Source organism: Prunus avium, chromosome 8 (genome assembly GCF_965620075.1).
Source record: "Prunus avium chromosome 8, drPruAviu1.hap1.1, whole genome shotgun sequence".
NCBI classification, from domain to species: Eukaryota; Viridiplantae; Streptophyta; class Magnoliopsida; order Rosales; family Rosaceae; genus Prunus; species Prunus avium.
This window is the reverse complement of record NC_142291.1, coordinates 316,172-335,699: the sequence shown is the minus strand read 5'-3', so window position 1 is coordinate 335,699 and position 19,528 is coordinate 316,172. Positions and strand designations below refer to the sequence as shown.

The 19,528-nt window shown below is 39.1% G+C and overlaps 1 protein-coding gene across 1 annotated transcript; it reads right to left on the bottom strand.

The window, feature by feature from the left end:
- Nucleotides 1-4,634: 4,634 nt before the first annotated feature.
- On the bottom strand, nt 4,635-13,757 carry LOC110755921 (DNA topoisomerase 1 beta). Its single transcript, XM_021957244.2, has 17 exons — nt 13,593-13,757; nt 13,379-13,457; nt 9,992-10,886; nt 9,682-9,876; nt 8,845-8,925; nt 8,611-8,670; nt 8,350-8,444; nt 8,046-8,202; nt 7,803-7,928; nt 7,434-7,514; nt 7,243-7,333; nt 7,017-7,150; nt 6,172-6,240; nt 5,988-6,077; nt 5,542-5,645; nt 5,299-5,467; nt 4,635-5,093 (listed from the first exon to the last, which is right to left on the bottom strand). Exons 3-17 carry the CDS (start codon nt 10,841-10,843, stop codon nt 5,025-5,027), a joined length of 2,373 nt encoding a protein of 790 aa, XP_021812936.1. The 5' UTR covers nt 10,844-10,886; nt 13,379-13,457; nt 13,593-13,757; the 3' UTR covers nt 4,635-5,024.
- Nucleotides 13,758-19,528: the final 5,771 nt, after the last annotated feature.

Here is a 19,528-nt window from a genome sequence, read left to right as displayed (position 1 = left end):
TTTACGGCTTGAAAGTTTTTACCACCCATGATTCAATTCGGGTATTCTGGATGTGCTTGGCCTCCCTTGCTAGCAAGTGTTTTCTGAGCCGTTCGAACACATTAGTGTCCAAGGAGGCTTGGTTGGGACATGCTCCAATGCGTTTTGAAACTAACTTAGAAGATTCAACTATTTTTCTCTTCTGCTTCCTTGCTTTCGATCGTTCCTCCCAGATCTCCTCCATACATCCCACAAAGTGCAGGTTCGATCGATGACACTTTTTTCTTCCCTTTCCCTGGTACATCAACCATCATCGGATCGACCTTCGGCCTAGGAGAATTGTTTGTGCCTGATAAATCACGGCCATAAGCTGGCCGAAGGAGCCCCTTCTCTCGGCCCTGGCACTTGTTCGTAAAGCCGAAACGCGGCGTTTCGCCAGGGTATTTCGCATTCCTAAAGACAGAAGAAGAAATGCTAAGGCATGATCATCTCGGCCTTAAGTGCAGGCCGAGGCCGAGGCCGGGCAATTTCACGGCCGGAGGCATTAAAGGCAAATCATCACGTGACAACAGGGTCCCAGGCTTCATTTAATGAAGTAGTGCCTGTTTAATGCAGCAAACCCACTGGCCACAAAGGAGCATTCAATGCACGAGGGAAGGTGGGAAGTGACTGAAGTCAGGATTTGGTGGTGAGGATCAAAGTGATTAGACGTGGACATTCTCACAAGAATTCTGACAGCTTGAGATATTGGTTCACCAGCTATCCAGGCCATAAATGCGTCTCCACGGCCAGAAGCTCAGAACCCACGATCAAGAGCGGCGGCCGAGATTCACCAGGATTTCTGGGGTCACACCACCATACTTCACGATCCCAAATGTCGATTGGACTGCCCACTTGCTCTAATCAAGCTCCACCATGCAGATTTTCAGCCTCGATTACTCCTCTAGGAACTCTCCCTATAAATACAAGGCTCGAGCTACATTCAAAGGGTTCAACACCAAAACAAAGCCTCCCACGGAGCAACTTATTTTTTTCCTGTAATGCACTTTCAATATCTTTACTTGCTTTCCTAGGAGTAGTGTTAGATTGTAAGGAAAATCCATTCATCAATATATCATACGACCCTTGATTTTCAAGGCGCCGGAGCACCATCCTTGTTGTTCGATCACTCACCCCATATATCACACGACCGCCGCTCCCTGAGCAGCGCGCCGGAGCACCGCCCAAAACCCATCACCAACACCATCACTCAACGGCCTTGTAGTTCAGGCCGTGAACCTAACAGCCGAGACCAGTTCCTCTCTCGGTTACAATCGTTTGATTAAGAAGACGAGTTCAAACAGACGCACCACTTATCCATCCAACACTCATCAACACATCGACGCACGGTAGACCGTGCTGGCACGCCCGCGCACAACCGCACTGCACCACACCCAAAAGCAGGAAACCGCGTGTCAACGCACATCCCCTCGGCCCGGAACTCCAGGCCGTGAGATTTGCGCGGCAGACAAGAATTGCTTTTCTAAGGCATTTGAGTGGGGAAGTGAGTATCAATCATTTGGGTTTCGACCGATGATGATTTCTTCTTTATATTTCATGATACGTCGGCCATGGTCATATCAACCTTCTGCCTACAAGAATTGCTTCGAGGGTATGGCACACGATCTACCTCCAGTGAATAAGGCCAACCATATCTCCGCCTCTCTGGTCGCCTACGAGTCAAGCTGTCGTCAATCATACGTCGTTCATCTTCCAATTGGAGCCTTTGTGGCAGTGGTGGCTCCTTTGTTTGAAAATGCTCCAAGTTTGTATCACACTTGCTAGACTTTTTTAGGTGCGACCCATTTTGCCGCTTTTTCACTAGTTTATCGGTCTTCCAATGTTGTTGAGCTTTATCGGCTCCTAGAAACTGATTGAATTGAACCAACAATTGGAGATGAGATTGCCCTCCCAATTGTAAAGATGGGCGACAAAGGTCGGCCAAACTGCTAGTTTGGCAAGGCCGAAGATTTACCGAGGTCTTCCCCGGCGGTATTTCATGGCTCTTTCCCGAATCTCGCTCCTACAGCTTGGTCGGTGAAATCACCATTTGGGCAAAAGGGTTACCTTTCTTGGAGCATCCTGCATATGCTAGCAGTCATGTTTTCCAGACCGGCCAAATCGAGGATTCCAATCGTATACCATGAATTACCATGGCCTCATCTAAGAAAGGCAGGATCTCAGGTTGAAACACTTGTGGCAGAGTAAACGCTTAAAAGGTCGACATGTCAGAGTTAGGCAAGTTGAAAAGGAAGTCAATTGTTGCGGTCTATATCTATGAGATTGGGACCGTGCAACTTTGTGCTTCAATAGGCACAACAGTTGCGGTTGTTGTATCCTGAGGCTGAATTAGGATCTCAGCACTCATATTGACTATCTTCTGTTGCCTCACCTGAGAGTGGGTCTCGGGAGGTGGCATAGAACACAATTACTTTAGTTTGATAGAATCCCACTAGTTGGTAGTTGAAGTGATTCCACATAATCCCACCAGGCGTGCCAGAATTGTTGGCGTCCAAATCTTTTCGGCCTGGCGTCTCTTGGGTTGAGCGGATGAAGGTCATCACAGACGTCCTGATTGGTGTGGTGCGATGTGCTGGCGTGCCAGCACGTGGGCCGAGTCGGCCTAGAGTGCGATTTGTGATGAGTGGATGTGGTGAGTGGTTGAGTGTGCCTAGATCTTACTTTGCATAAAACAATTGTGGCCGAGTGAAGAACAGTTCTCGACCCTCATGTTCACGACCTAAGCTACAAGCCTGTTTATGGAGATGGTGGGGTGACTGATGGAGTCATCGAACTTGGTAGCTCGGCGATGCGCTGGGCTCGATAGCACAGCAGGTCGAAGGTGGCACTATGCACGGTAGCACAGTGGGTTCGAACTCGACCGACCGACGGGGTTCTCTTGGAAAAGTGCGGATTGACCTAAGGGATCGTCGAACTCGGTAGCTCGATGATGATAGGCTTCACTGGGCTTGGTAGCACTATGGTTTCAGACTCCTCAAGAAATGCAGGTATCCGAGGGAGCTTGGATGGATCGACAGTATGATGTTCAAGAAAAGACTTAAAGAAATGCGGGTATCTCCAAGAAATCTTCTCATTTGTATAAAGATGGATGGAAATGATGACTACCCACTCACCTAGAACAAGCTCTGGGATTTGGAGAGTTGCATATAGTTATTCCTACTCTTAGAAAGCATTTAAATCATTGACATGGTAGACAAAGGGGTTTTTTGGTCGTTGTGGCTTTTTGATTTGGTGTTTGTACCCTTGGTCCGTTGATGGGGGTCTTCTATTTATAGGGGTACTGGCTCTTTCGAGGCATGTGCTAGCATCTTGGCCAATGTGGGATAAAGTGCGACCGAAATAGGGAAGGTTGCTGCCTCGGTTACGAGTTTCCGAGCTTTGATATTCTTCTAACATTCTCGAATCTTTGCCTGTAATGAGTTTCCAAGCATGCTGGTCAAATATTGGGAACAGAAATGCGACGGTTTGGCATTGAGCAGTGTGAATTTGGCACGTAGAGTCTCTTTATTAGTGGAGGACCTTAGTCCTGAGTGCAGGTCGCAGTTCCATTTCGGCCTAGGCCGAACCGAAAACTGGGAGACAGGGCGAACGTGGTGCAGAGTTTAGTGAAATGGGCGATGCGTCACGATCACGGATCCTAGGCCACTCACACGGTTTGAGTTGCAGAAGGTCGGTTTGCACGTGCTTGCTTGATATTTTGTTAAGTGACGTGGTCATTCCGTGTGGCAATGGTGGTGACTGATCAAGAGTTCCATTTTCCGGGCCCTGGGTCTTTACTGTTTGGAATTGGTCGTGGGCCGTGTTTCTAGACTTTGGGCCAAAATGGTTTCAGCCTGTCCCTTTACTAGGCTTCGTGGCTTTCGTCATTTCGGCTAAAAACCTCAGCTTAGGCCGAGTCTGTTGTCACGGTCATGGGTCCTTAAAGCTGGGTCTTTATCTTGGGTTTGGAATCTAGTCAGTTGGGCCTAGCTTGTGACCAAATGGGCCCATGCCACGTCAACACTTCTCATGGGGCCTATGTGGAAAATTTTGGTGTAAATAGATTCCCTCCGGATCAATTCAATATGTTGTGTTTGGTCACTTGAGAAGATTTACCCATATTCAGCATATAGTTACTTTGTACTTTTGTTTGCTGTTCATGAATAATATACTATCGCTTATTTTCCAAAATGAATGAATTTTTTAAATAATTTGTTGACCAAATTACCCCTCCACAACTAAGAGAAGTTAAAACTTTGGCAAAAATTGAGGATTATCTTGAAACCTTTTGGGTCGAAGAGATTGGTGTACTCTCGAACTTCTCTGCCTGCTACTGCGCTCACTTCAAAATAAACGATATATGATTATGAATTCAGGCTGGCACTGATCCAGAGATTTGAAAATTGGGGGGCTGAAATTTTAAGACAATTTCTTAGAGCAGAAACTCTCTTGATTCAGAAGAGTAAAGCAAAAGGCTGCACCAAAAATATCGAAGATTTGGTTCCATCCGCCTTCACATTCTCAACCACATCATCATACTTTTCAAAGTGATCACATCATCGAAGATTTGGTACAAATATACAAGTCGAAGTAATATTAGAGAAATCAACGTGGACTTGAGAGTCTTGAACAGCCTTGCAGGACCAGGATTGGGTCCTAGAAAACTAAGATAAACAAGTAAACAGTACAACTCTGATGATCTCAGATTCCCAATATACATGCATCTCAAACATCTTTAGAATCAGTATGGAGGTTCTCAAAGTGTAAAATAAACTATTCCTGCGATCCAGGAAAGAGAAGAGACAACAAATGAAATGTCAAGGGGGAAGGCAACTCAGCCAATCACTAAATTAATTAACATACAAGAAGAATTTTCCGCCGAAAGAAAAAACAAGGGGAAAATGTGATGTTCTATAAAGGATCAAAAGTGAGGTTGGCTTGTTTTTCTTTCTTTCAATTTGAAATGGAGGGGACGGCGTCCATGTGAGCAACGTCATCTCCAAATATCAGAATCTGAAGTCAGGATCCACATCCATTGCCCAAGCAAACTTTGCTAGGAGAGACTTGTTGAATATCTGTGTCAATAGCAAATGGTCAAGCATGTAGCAGGGCATACAAACAATTAGCCAATCTAAACCAAATGAAAAGTACATATCACTATAATTGGAGATATATGCACCCCACCCACAAATCCACCTCCACTTTGTTCAAAGAAGCAGAAATGGAAGCCTAAGTATTGCTAATATTATTTATTTCAAAAACAAAATCACAAGAGCCTACCTTCTCAATTGGAACTTCATGTCGCTTGCACCATGCAACGGTGATCCTAGGGTCAAGATAGTTAATTTTGGACGTTCCCAATGCCACTGTTTTCAGATCCTCTTTGGTTCTCATATCCTGTTCCATTTTTTCAATCTTTACAGTCGTTTGAGCTATCTTCCTCTCTAATCTGTGTCAATCCAAAAATTAATATAAAAGGCCATATCCAGACATTGGTTCAAATAAGCAAACAAGTAAACTTACGCTTCTGGGGTCAAATTTCTTTTTTGTTTCCCATCAGCATCTTTCAGTGGGGGCCTTCCTTTTTTAGCCCTGTCCAAATCTGTTTTCAGCTCCTTCAGGGTGCTCTACAATCCCATAAGAGACTTAGTTCTCGAGCAAGACAGAGGCGTGCATTTTAAGAATCGTAAGTTTATAAACCCAGTCAGACAAAGAGGTTTCTGTTTTAAAATCTTCCTCTTTTGGTTCCCAAGCAAGAAATAGACATGCATTTAAAGATTCGTAAGTTTATAAACCCAGTCAGACAAAGAGGTTTCTGTTTTTAAATTTTCTTCTTTCCTTCTTAGAAAAGTGAGAACGAAAGAGCAGTTGGTCTAACACACTAAATTTTTCCCACGGCAGAAAGTTACACCATTCAGTTTTCAAGCATGACCATAACATTTTGGTGAAGCCCCAGATAAGGTCGTTACCTGAAGGTTACCAATCTTCTCAAGTAACCTAGACATTTGTGCACTATGAGACTTTGAGATAGTACGCTGATGATTACAAATTATGGCAACCTGCAAAGAAATGCCAAAAATTGTAGATGCCACTGAGTCAAAAGGAACAGTACTATTAGCTCAGTACAAATTCTCAAGGGATTGACTGCTATACCTCTTTGTTTGCATGCTGATAAACAACAACTTTCTCTGAAAGATCTCCCTCTTTCGTTTCCTTGTTCAACTGTCATCAGGCCATGGAAAAAAGGAAAACGAGAACAATTATCATAACAGGAAACTGAAACAGGGAGATGGGCAGGATAACGAGAAAGCGACCCACACAAGTAATAAAACTTGAAAAGGTGTTAAAAGTCAAGAACAAGATAAGACTATTATCATTGTTAATGCTGTGAAACATACAGATGAGACCCAATACCTAAGTAACTAGGATTGGGGAATATGATGAATGTACATCTTATCTTGACTGACTGAATATTTTGCAATCACAACAGTCATCAGATGGATAAACAGTTTCTAGTCAACAATCATCGGAATACCTTGTTTTTTATATGCCTTATGGAAATATGTAAAAAAAATTAATTTTTTTTGATAATGTACCATTGACAAAGCCACCTAAAACTTTAAAAAATATCTATATAAATCACACATCTAAATGATCTAGGGAGGTTGCCTCAACTTCTACTCATTGGTGTATTCTCCTATTCATGAAAATTTGGTGTATAAAATAATGCAAACATGTAGATCAACCTCAATTTACTTTGACAACTAATAAAACACACATGAAGTAAATTTTTTTAAAGTTTCCCTCAACTGTAAGCCAGCAATGTATAACTGCACCACTGCAGTACAGGTTTGTATATGTAAAACATAGTTCTCTAATCTTTACGAAAGCTCCTTGCGATTAGAATTTTCTTCTGAAACACAAAAATCATAACTCTCGTATAAAACATATAAGAGCAATACAAGGTTCAAAGTCAGTTAAGGCCCACATTAACTTACTATGTTATCCAATGTAATAGAAGCATTGTAGGTACGGAAAACTTTTGCTGTAAGGCCAGGCATCAGTTCCTTTAGATGAGCATTCAATTTACTGGTATCCAACCTGTCAAAGAGATCATCACTGCCACGTTTCCCTGAAGCAAATAGGAAAAGAAAGTCAAACATATTTTATGAGCTTCTATTACCAAAAGAAGGAAATATGAAATTTAGAAAGCCACCTACTCACCAGTCTGGAACTGTATAATTGCCTTGTAAACAGGAATCTCAACTTCAACAGTATTTTCATATCTGATTGAATCTTTACCAAGGAAGTTAAACTGAAATTATAAAAAACAGAGTTGACTGGTCATTTCCTGGTGATAATATACTGGCAAACTACCAACAATGATTTTAAATTTCTACAAAAGCAAGGATTACCTCCAACGAGTTAGGGGCAATTGCTTTTACATTCTCTACTTTTAAAGTGCAGCAACCAACGGTATCAGCTTCATCATCGTCCTGCAGTAGAATGACCATTAAAATTCAAGCACAAACAATTTTGTCCACTTCTTTGTGGACAAATGGTTTAACTTTGATTGTCATGCTTGCTCTAGCTACAGAGATCCTATTGCTGTATTAAACCACTCTGTTGATACCGGAGAGTATATTTCCATGGTCTGGCTAATGTTTACATCACTTGTTAGCCTACATAACCTTGTTAAAAAACAAAGACATACAAAAAAACAAAACCAAAAAAAAAAGGCCAATTGCTTCTATGCACAGCTGAAAGAAGTCCACACACTACACCTTCTCATTTCCAGCCCTGAGAGCAAGTTTATCAATCAGATATGTAGCAACTGCTATCTGCCGCTTAGTACCATCTTTACTAGTAAAATCCCTAGTGTATGCAGCCCTGATGTTTCCTATGTAGTCCTGCACTCAAAAATAACAGGGTTTCATCAATATGTTGACAAGCATCTTCTATGTTATCCAAAAGTATAATAAACTACTATCAAAAAAAAGCTTATGGGCATATCTCCATCTAAACACCTTCAGCATCCTTGCTTTCTCATATTTTTCCTTGTCGCTTTGCCCCTTCAAGGAACTACTAGGTGCCAGAAACACATATTTGAACTCCCTTTGATTAATTGGATCGTTCCAGAAAGCTAACCATGTAACCGTATTGTCATGCCTTACTTCTTTCCAGCTGTATGGAACACATGTATCAATTTAAACTCAAAATTGGTGAATGAAAATAACACAGTGATAAAATCTAATAGGAAAAGCATCATCCTTTGAATCTTTGACAGTAAATGAGTTCTTTTTCTTTCACTTAGATCATGAAGAATAAAACCTTTCACCAGGGATTGGACATTCTGGAATTGGGGCATCTTTTCCTATATTAATTGTAACATCACTTGGACGAATCCGCCTTTTCAGCTTCCCCGACTGATACCATATATAGCAAGAAAGAACAGCGACATATGCAAAGAGAATTCAGAATCATTGTAAACAATTCAATACTCAGCCACCACATATCAAACTATCTCATCATGGACAACACAGAAATCTGCATCATAAATAAAAATAAGATGAAATAAAATAAAATAAAAACCTTTGGATGCTCTCCACGACCTCGGAATAATCCAGGTGGTTCAACTCTGAAGTTTCCGACCTGTATAAACATTGCAGTCACAAATCACTCGGCAAACTTTTCATGTGATGACATAGCACTACCTTATTCACACCCACCAGAAAAGCACCATATAGTTTGTACATGTATTGCAGAGTGGATTAACCAGATTGCAACCTAGATTACAGGGTAAAATCAATCAAAGCTAGAGATAACCTTCTCTTTTACACCATCGACGACAGCCCACATATACTTCTCCTCTTCTTTGAGTTTATCTTCCTTCAAGGCCTTCTTCTCCTGCATAAACAGAAACGCCTTATAAATTTTGCAACAAGGAGGCATAAGGAAAATCTTCTGCAGAGCAGGTAACATGAAATGATGTATCAATTTTGACCTAAATATATGAACCACTTCCATTACATAGGAAACTGTGGACAACAATTGATGTATTATACAGGGCGGTCAGGTGATACTTAGAACATATTTCATCATGACCTATCAAAATATTGTCTCTTTATTGACAACAGATGTGAAGCCCGTCACAAGCATGCTTGGAAGAGATGCAATTGGATAAAGACTGACAATACTATATTGTGATATAGATTACCAAAGCATCTTTCAATAAACATTTAACCAGTTAAATATATGTAGAACTGATAATCCCTACTCCTAAAGACCCTTAAAATGCCATTACAGCATCCTTATTGGGAACTCTTCAGGAAGAGACTGAAAGTTTTAACTCCATGCTAAATGCACAGTCTGGAACATAGTTCTCATTTATAGTCCCTAACACACTAGAAATATATTGTAGTTCTCATTTATAGTCCCTAACACACTAGAAATATATTGTTGAATAATAAAACTGAGCTGAATACAGTTGTGAAGTCTATCATTGTTTCTTATTACAAAAAAAATGGGGAAGAAATGCAGAAAAATGAATTAAAGAAGTAAAACCACTTAACGAATACAAAATGATATTTTGGTTTGTAATTTAACTCAAAATGTTAGCTTTATTCATTAGACAATGGGTATACATTAGAGCCACCGACTTACTTCCGTACTCATCTGTTTCTTTTTTTCCTTTTCATTCTGATACCAGTCATATATTGGGGTAAAATCACAAGCATCCAATTTCTGAATTATGTGGTTCTTCCCAAGCAACTTATGCCAATCATTCCAGAAATTGTTTCTGAATGTTTGTTTCTGTACATAATCTGTATCTTTCATCACTGCATACATTGTTGCAACCTGCACTTCAAAACTTTCAGAAACTATGAAAAAAGTAATCCAGATTAAAGGAAACTTAATTCATTAAGATAATGGAATATACGAAGCAGGAAATATAAATCAGTGAGAGAGAGACCTCCTCTTGTTCAGGACTCAGGGTGACTGGCTTCCCACTATAAAGCATCTTAATCCCATGAGGCTTGTATGGAGGTGGGAAAATGACACCATTGTGAACTAAACTAGTCCATTTTTTCTGCCCATCATTAGAGCTCGGTGGAACTGTTGTAGACTTAGAATACTTGGAAAATTGCGAAGCTTTTTGGCCCTTCTTGATCTTTTTCTTGATCAAGGATGGGCCAACTTTTGTTACCTTTTGCTTTGTCACAGGTGATTTATTATCTGATGTAGCTTTCTTAATCCTCTGGGAAATTGGAATGAAGTCGTCATCATCTTCTTCCTTTGGTTCTTTTTTGGCTGATACCTGCATATTCTTTATAGATGTAGAAGAATCTGAAACTTTTGGCCTTTTAGCTGAGGACTTCTCAGAAATATTGGCCTTATCTAGAGGCCTCTTAGTAGAGATCACATAAGAAGTTTTGCCCTTATCTGTTGTGCTGGAACAATTCTTCTGAACTTTTGAAGCCACAGGCTTCCTTTCTTTAGAATCATAAGGCTGACTGCCTGAAGTTCCCACCTTCTTTGGTGTAATCCTTGATGATAAAGGTTTATCATCATCCGAATCTTCACAAGGTTTCCCCAGTCGGGCTTTTATCGGCTTTGCATCTTCAGAATCACTATTTTCTTTGGCAGGATGTTCAATAGAATTACTTTCCTCCTTAATTGTGGAAGACTTATTCTGTTCTGGTAACTGTTTTAACTGGCCATCTAACTGATTTTGTTTAGATTTTGTGTTGGACCGTTTAAAAACTAAAGGTTTGTCGTCCTCATCATCACATAGATTCAATTTAGTAGAAGTCTGAACAGCCATTATCCGACAATGTGTATTCTGCTTGAGCTTGCACGTATATCACCTAAATTTATGCAAAACATAAACTTACTTTCAAGATGGATACAAAACCGCAACAATTACATTGAAACCCGAAAATCTGAGGCTAAACCATTATCTAGACAAGAAAAGGAATATTCTTGCTGTGATAATTAAAATATCCAACTATATGATAACACTAGGAGATAAACTCTTGCACATATAGTCAAAAATCTGAGGCATGATGCTAATTTTCGACTCTGTGCTTCTTTAATTCGTTTCACACTTCCTCTTACATTTTTAAATTCTTAAACACCTTGGCCCCATTTGTTTGGATGGAATGCTAGAGTAGGAATAGGAATTGTATCCCCTTTCCTAACTATCCTAGAATGGAACGATTTTAAATTTCCATCTTTTGAAAAGAAATGATAATTTATTGCCAAAGACAAAAACACAAAAGAATTGTGGCTAAGGGAGCCACAGGGCCTAAAGGCCTACAACACAATCAAAAAACTACAGAAAGCTAACCTATAGGAGGCTGCAGGAAGCTAAACAACAAAAGGCTAAGCTAACCACATACTACACAATTGCAGCATTCCAATCTAATAGAATGAAACTCAAGTTCGTGTCCTTAAATTCAGAGGATGTAGATGCCCATAGCGATGTCCAAAACCTGATTCGATCTCATCCCCCTCCAAATTCTCGAAATTTCTTTTATTCCTCTCTCCCCACACCACACAGAACAGCGCCATCACCGCACAATAGCCCAGAATTACACCCCTCCTTCCTCCAAAGAAATTCATCCTTGACCCCAAAAAGTCATAGCAAGAATTATAATTATCCCAGTCTCCTAACATAATCTTGCCCACAAAGAGGAGACAATTGGGCAAGACATAAATAAGCGATCCAGTGTTTCATTAGCACATTTACACAAAATACACCAGCTAGGAGAGAAATATAAACAAGGATTTTTTCTTTGAATCAAATAACAGTTTTACCTTAAGAGGTACTTTAGCCTTCCCAATTACACGAGAAGGAGGGAAGATAGGTGAGGAAGGATTAGCAATCAAGTGGGCAGAAAATGATTTGACCGAGAACACTCCAGAAGATTCCAACCTCCATAATCTGCGATTTCAAATTTCCATTCCAGCGTTTGGAACAAAATTGAAATCAACAAACGGAAAGGAATTGAAAAATACTATTTATCAAATTTTGACCGATGATTGGCTCCACCGCTCTAGATACTGAGAGAATGACGACGTTGGTATGACAGCCGAGCGGCAAAGAGAAAGAGATTGAGCATTGGAGACAGAGAGAGTGAGTGAGAGATTGACAGTCTTGCACCACCGCCATCACTCTCTATCGACTGTTAGTCTCTCACTCACTCTCTCTGTCTCTAATGTTCGATCTCCTTCTCTCCACCGCTCGGCTATCGTACCAACGTCGTTATTCTCTCTCGAATTTTATTCTCTCAGTCTATGGAGCGGTGGAGCCAACCATCTGTGGGCTTACATCTAATTCAGAGGTTAGATCTGAAATCCCTGATCCAAAAATTAGGGTTTTGAAAAATTAATTACTTTTTTATTTCAGTAATTTTGTGCTTTCTAACTTTTTGAAGCGTGTCTGAAACCCTAATCCAAAAATTAGAGTTTTTATCTTATTTGCTTTTTTTTTCCAGTAATTTCCAGTAATCCATGTTGGGGCCTCTAGTTTTGGGGATTTTGAAGCCTAAATTAAAAGATTTCATCTTAGTATTGAATTTGAAAATGTCTATTCTTGAAAAACAACGGATAATATTTGACAAATAGTATTTTTCAATTTCTTTCCGTTTGTTGATTCCAATTTTCTATGGATGATTATCTAGTCCCAGAAGGAGGTAATTGTGGAAGACCACTCAGTTGAGGCAGTGTTTGGGCTTGAGGTTGGGACTGAGTTGGTGTTTGCATTTGAGGTTGGGGAATTGGTATAATAGGTGATGGTGATAATGTGGATGCGGAAGAAGAACATGCTTCATTACTACTAGGCAAGTGTTCAAATTGGCCCATCTCTCCTTTAATAAAAACAGAAACTAACCAATAAAAACAGACCTAGCATGCAGCATAACCTATTTAATAAAAAGAAACATAAAGCATAATTAATACAGCAGCATAACAACAGAATAGCAGCAGCTGAAACAGAACCTAGTAGTTTCACATAACCTAATTTCATAAAACAAAAATTAATTTAGAAAAACAGAACCACCAAGGACAACCAAATAATCACAACAGTTAATTTAACAGAAGAACCTAATTGGTAGCAGCCCTAATTAGTTTAATGAAACTAACATTTCATAATTTCTTTGTCAATTTCAGATAATCATCACAGCACAACATAAACTAATTCGTTGCAGCCCTAATTCGACAACCCTAAACCCTTAATAGAACAAATATTTCATCACATCAACCTCAACCACCAAATCGACAAGCCTAATTTTTAAATAAAAAAACATAAATTTAATTTAGAATAAACCCTAGATTCAAAGGAAGATGATGTTCTCACCTTTAACTGATATGAGAGAGAAACCCACGGAAGAAATCGCAGGAGAGGAATAAATTTTGTCGGCGATCATTAACTGAGACTGAGAAACATAGAAAAATCGAGATAAGAAGAGAGAGCAAAGAGAGAGTTAGCGGAGCAAAGAACCGACGAGGAAAAAAAAAGAACAAATAAGAGAGAGAGAGAGAGAGAGAGAGAGAGAGAGAGAGAAGCTGACCTGCGTGCAGAGCTGGAGGCGGCGCGGTGGCTGATCGACTGATAGTGAGGATCGAAGTAGAGAAAAGAGAGAGAGAGGGGGGGAGGGGTTTTGCCGGAGAAGAGAGAACCTGAGAGTGAGAGAGAGAATGAAAACCTAACCTAACTCGCGCATTCAGACCAGGAAAAAAAAAAAAAAAAAAAAAACCTAACTCGCGCATAGGGCTTATTTGGGTGTAATCTTGTGCTTCCCGGCCTATTGTAATCTATACAAAACATCGAATTAAAAACTGCCACATGCATTAAATATAACTAGCCTCTCCACACGTACTTCCACGCCTGCAAGAGGCTTTTTTTTTTTTTTCAAAAAAAAAACTATTTTAGAATTAAAAAAGATAATAGGTAGTTGTGTTCTATAAAAATAGGATCCATTATCCGATTTTTCTTTTAATCTTTTTTTTTAATATGAAAAAGTGTGAATTTACCATATTATCCTCATTTAATTAATAATTTCAATTCTTAATGTTTGAATTAACCAAGGGCATTTTCTGGTATTTTGAATATTTTATCATTTTCTACCTTTTGATTTATATATAGATAGATATCAAATTACATTTTGGATCTGGATCCTCTGCTTGCATTTTCTACGTCATGATCTGCTTTATGTTTGTTCTCCATACGCCACCTCATTTAAATTTAATCTAAGAGATTTAAAAGTTGACACATCATCCTAAAAACAGAAGCCCAATTTACTCCTAATTAAAAAAGAAAAAAACTCTTAACACCCAACTAACGGGATAGTTAACCTTTGAAGTAATTTTTTTTTCTCCTTCCTACTTCAAGTTATGTCCTCTTCTCTTTTTTGCCTTAATCCTTATAATCTTGCTTTTTTGGTGTGGATGAAATGGGGGATAAACCCCAGAGAACAACTAAGCTTTATCCAAGGGGATCTGACGATGTGCCTATTAACATCTTTTTCCAAAGTCATTTTAAGACCAAAAAATAGACCCATAACCCAGCTTCAAGAATTTGGCCCTTCCCCAAATTCACAGCAAATCCCTTAAGCCAATCCCCAAAGCAGTCGTGAAGAACACCCCCAGTACCAATATTCCCAAGAGATATTTAGTCATATACTCATTTTTAGCACTAAAACTATAAATAAACTCTACACTATTTAATTTATATAAACAAACCCAAAAAAACACCCAAAAAATGACTATTGGCCCTATTGAATTTAATTTTGATTATTAAATTACTTTGATGCCCTATTGAGTGTTTTGAGCTTTTTTATGAGGTTTTGGGGTTGGGTTTGTTTTAAGAAATCAATTGTAGTTTTGTAATTTAAAAGAAGTTTAAAGCCTTTTTGTTATGTTGTAAATGGGCTTTGGGTGTGTTTCTAAAGTCCATTTAATATATGGTTTTTTTTTATAATTTGGGCTCTTATATTGGGTATAATAGTGAATCTCCCTATTCCCAAATGCAGATTTACAAGATCCATCCACATTCAGTTTAAATCCTCCAATACCAGGAAAATCCCACGCCAAGAGAATATGCACTTTCTCTCCAGCTATATTACCACCACCAGAAGCCTTACTCCATTTAGATAGAGCAGATAAGATAATTTGCCTTGGATTAAAGGGTGCAGCCTCCTCAACATTAAAAATAGATTGGTTTCTCCATTTCCATAAATACCAACAGCTAAACACAAACACAGAGCACCAAGAGTTGCTTCCAGACCATCTAGCCTTGGAAAGGATATTATTCTTTAACAAAGGCTGAAAGTCAGTATAAAGGAATATTTTCTCTGCAATCACACTCATCAAACAATGGATATAGGAAGAGAAGTTGTTTTTTTTTTTTTTTTTTCTTTCGATAGGGAAAAGAGAAGGGATTATGATTACAGAGGTTTGGGGTAAAGAAAGGTAAGATTGTGGGGCAAAGGCAATAAGATAAAAAAAAGCCAAAACATGAGGAAGAAGGCAAAAAAGAGAAGAGGCCATAACGTGAAGTAGGAAGGAGAGGAAAAAAGATGACTTTGGACGTTAACTATCCCGTTAGTTGGGTGTTAGGGTTATTTTCTTTTTGAATTTAGGATGATGTGTCAACTTTTAAATTCCTTAGATTAAATTTTAATTAGGTGGCGTATGAAAAACAAAAGTCAAGCAGATCATGACAAAGAAAATCATAACAGAGGATCTGAATCCTTTATTTAATCAATGTATTTTGGGAAAGATAATGTCATTATGTTGATATCATGTCGACATTTAGTTTGTTTGTTGTGCTATAAAGTCGCATCATTTATGCAAACTGATTCAATCCATTGGTGGTCTCAGTCATGGCTCAACTCCACGAATGCTACACACTTGAAAAGTATAGCCGCTCAGCTATACTATTTATTATATATATATATATATATATATATATATATATATATATATATATATATATATATATATATATATATATAAACCAAGTATAGCTTTTAAAAATAAAAAATAAAAACCCCAGTATAGCAATAAATTTTATTTAAAAGTATTGTCGTGCGACTATACTATTTATTAAAAAAAAAATTAAAATAGCCAGGCGGCTATACATTTTAAATATAATGTAGAGAGCATAGCCACGACTATAATATTTATTTTTAAAAAAAGGGTTAATTTCGATTTAGTACTCTGAACTCTTACCCTTAAGACACGTTAGCCCTTGCACTCTCAATTTTAACGATTACATGCCCTAAGCTTTTCAATTTTTTGCAATTTGGTTTGGCGATAACTTCGACATCAAAATTTCAATTAATTGTTTGCATGGCAAGCTTGGGTCTCACCTATTCACTTATTTCGATGTCAATTGAAGAGTATTTTCAGGTAATTGGTGTCTTCTAGCCCATGAAGAACACGTTACATGCATTAATACCAAACCATTTTTTAACATAATACCCTTCGACTGACATTAAAAGAAGTGAAGAAGTTGGACTCAGGCTTGTCACACAAGCAATTAACAGAAATTTGATGATGAAGTTAACATTGAAACCAAATTGCACCAAATTGAAAAGTTTAGGGTATGTAATCGTTAAAATTGAGAGAGCATGGGCAAACGTGCCTTAAAAATAAGAGTTCAGGGTACTACATTGAAATTAACCCTATAAAAAAATTATTAAAAAAACTAGTATATCCGTGCGGCAATACTTGAAATATATTATATTTAAAAGTATAGCAGCACAACTAAAATATTTTTTAATTTTTTTTTAAAAAATTTAAAAAAAGGCCCCCTGATTTCTGAGTAGGCCAAAGTTACATGGGAGCTCGAAGCTTCTCTTTTCCCTAGTGTAATTCCAAGGCCTCTTTGCATCTATAAAGCTTTATGAGATAATTGTTGATGTGTTATATATATCGTTTCATCCCTGTTTCAGGTTCTTTTAGGTCTGCTGAGCGTATGAAATGTTTCATTTCTTGGATACCTTGCAAGAGTGAGTATTACTTTATCCTTCATGGTCTTCATTGGTGCTTACATTGCATGCTTCTTTTCACTGAATAAAGGGAGTTTCTTCATTTCTCTTTATTCAAATTTTCTATTAATTGCTTTGACGTGTTCCTGAGTTCACCATGGTAGGAACAAAGAGCACAAACATTAAGCATGTACGTACCTGAAAAGTCCTCAAGAGCAGACACGACTGATTCTAATGTGATGCATATGGTGGAAGAGCTATCACCCCTGGGAGCTGGGACTCCAAACATGATATGTCGTCATCTTGCCAGTCCAGTATGTTGATTATTGGCTCAAAAGCAAGGTTGCTTTCGGCTACTTTTGCACCCATGTGAAATGTTGCTTTCGGTCAAAAGTAGAATATTGTAGCCAGCTGAATGGCATTGGCAGACAAAATGAAATGGGATGCCTTTGCAGAGGAATATTTTGCCTTTGGACAGCAGCATATGGGAGACATAATGATAGATAGCATTGATGGCTTACCCTACTTGTTTGGAGGCCTTTGGCCCTGGGTTCCTTGAAGAGCCAACTTCATTGGCTATAAATGGAAGCATGTAGCAGCTGAAGTAGAGGAGGTGTAGAAGAGCTGCAGAGAGAGAAGTCGGCAGAGAGAGAAAAATAAAGAGTTGATTTTTCCTTTCTCTAAAATTGTACTCAATTTGTGTTCTCCTTATATATTCTTGAGTGTGTGAGCTTGGGTATATTTGGGGCTTGGGTTTCTGAGTGTTAAACACTATTGTATTCTCTCATTTGATTATAGTGGAATACTCCGTCGTCTCCAAACTGGATGTAGGCATTGCCGAACCAGTATAAATCTTGGTGTTCTTGTTGGTGTTGTTTGTGTTCATTATTTTATCTCATGCTAGTTGTGTTTATTTTCACTCGCACTTGGTTGACGCTTCCGCACAACACAGTAGACTATCCAAAAGGACATCCAGCCGGGGACTTTGAATCATCAAGTTTCAAATTCGGCAGATAGATTGGAAAACCAAACCAGATTGGTGGACCGACTGCTTGGACAGATTGGCACCATGCAGGGATTCATATTTGGATCCCCAAATGACGAAAGAAGATCGCATGAGGAATCAATCCGCAAATGATGGTGAAACCAACAATCATCCGAGACAAAGAGAATCCTCGTATGTGCTTGGAGCTCAATCGGAATCAAGTGATGGAACAAGTGCACGAAGAGGAAACGTTTCCTCAAGAAGCATTCATTCCAGATTGGGCCCACAAGCACCCTATTGATGTGAGGAAATGTGTAACTTTGGCTTCTCTTATATTAATAAGATAAGGCTAAATTATTGAAATGCCCCCTGTAACTCAATTTCAGTCTCAGTTTCCCCCCTGAAACTCTAAGTGTCTCACTTTCCCCCCTGAAACTCCATATATTGTCTCACTTTGCCTATATTCCATCCAGCCTTAACAGAAGTCAAAAATTGGGGAAACAGTGATGGGGAAATAGTGATGGGGACGTTGTTGAGTGAGACTCTGGGGTCGTAGGCCAAAGTGGTGACAGAGAGAGAGCGATCATAGAGTAAAGTTGAGATCTTGGCGCCGAAAGGCAGGGACTTGAGGGATCGGAGAGAGAAATAAAGGGGGATGATGTGGAATTGCAGGAGGTTCAGCGGTGGTTGACCGGAGTGAGAGAAGGCGGCGTCTGTGGAGTCGAAGATGGTGAGAGAAGGAGACTGGGAGAGGAGGAGGGTTTGAGAGGCGAGGTCGAGGGTTAGAGCCATGGAGGTGTAGCAGAAATCTGAGAGGATTTCGGCTGTGTTGACGAGGGTTTGGGTGGGGAGGGCGGAGGAAAGAGAGAGAGAGAGAGAAGGAGTTGGGCTGCCGCCATTGTTGGAGGTTGTTCTTCATCTCTTGGAGTTTGGAGGGGTTTGGTTTTGCAAATGAGTCTGGGTGTAGTTGCAGATTCAGAGAGTATCTGAATTTGTAAGGGAAGGTTGTTTTTGGCGGGTTAAGATTTGACGACTTCTGTTAGGGCTGGATGGAATATAGGCAAAGTGAGACAATATATGGAGTTTTAGGGGGGAAAGTGAGACACTTAGAGTTTCACGGGGGAAATTGAGACTGAAATTGAGTTACAGGGGGCATTTCAATAATTTAGCCATAAGATAATATTAATGTCGATTTTCCTATTCCTATTTAATATTGATTTTTATGTTGCCTAATATAAGAGACCTCCAACATATAACTTTGTATGCAATTTTTTTTTACAGCAGCATGTATCTAAATTTTTTTTTTTCAAGGTTCGGCCTTCAACCACTTAACTTTCTCTCTCTCTCAAATTCTCAGATTTTGTGTTTTTTTATTTGTTATTGATAATTAGTAATTTGATGATCACAAGACTTTGATTATATAGTTTGATTCTTTTTTATAATTTTTTGTTGAAGACTTTTAGGAGGCCCTTTTGTTGTTTTGGTACAGGGCCCCTGAAAGCTCAGAATCGCCACTGCATGATACATA

Excerpts from the sequence above, each read along its gene's own strand:
- LOC110755921 (XM_021957244.2), bottom strand. The coding sequence starts at position 10,843 with ATGGCTGTTCAGACTTCTACTAAATTGAATCTATGTGATGATGAGGAC. Across the intron at positions 9,877-9,991 it reads TGAGTCCTGAACAAGAGGAG|GTTGCAACAATGTATGCAGT; the intron begins GTCTCTCTCTCA and ends TTTGAAGTGCAG. Across the intron at positions 6,241-7,016 it reads CTATTACATTGGATAACATA|TTGAACAAGGAAACGAAAGA; the intron begins GTAAGTTAATGT and ends GCCTGATGACAG.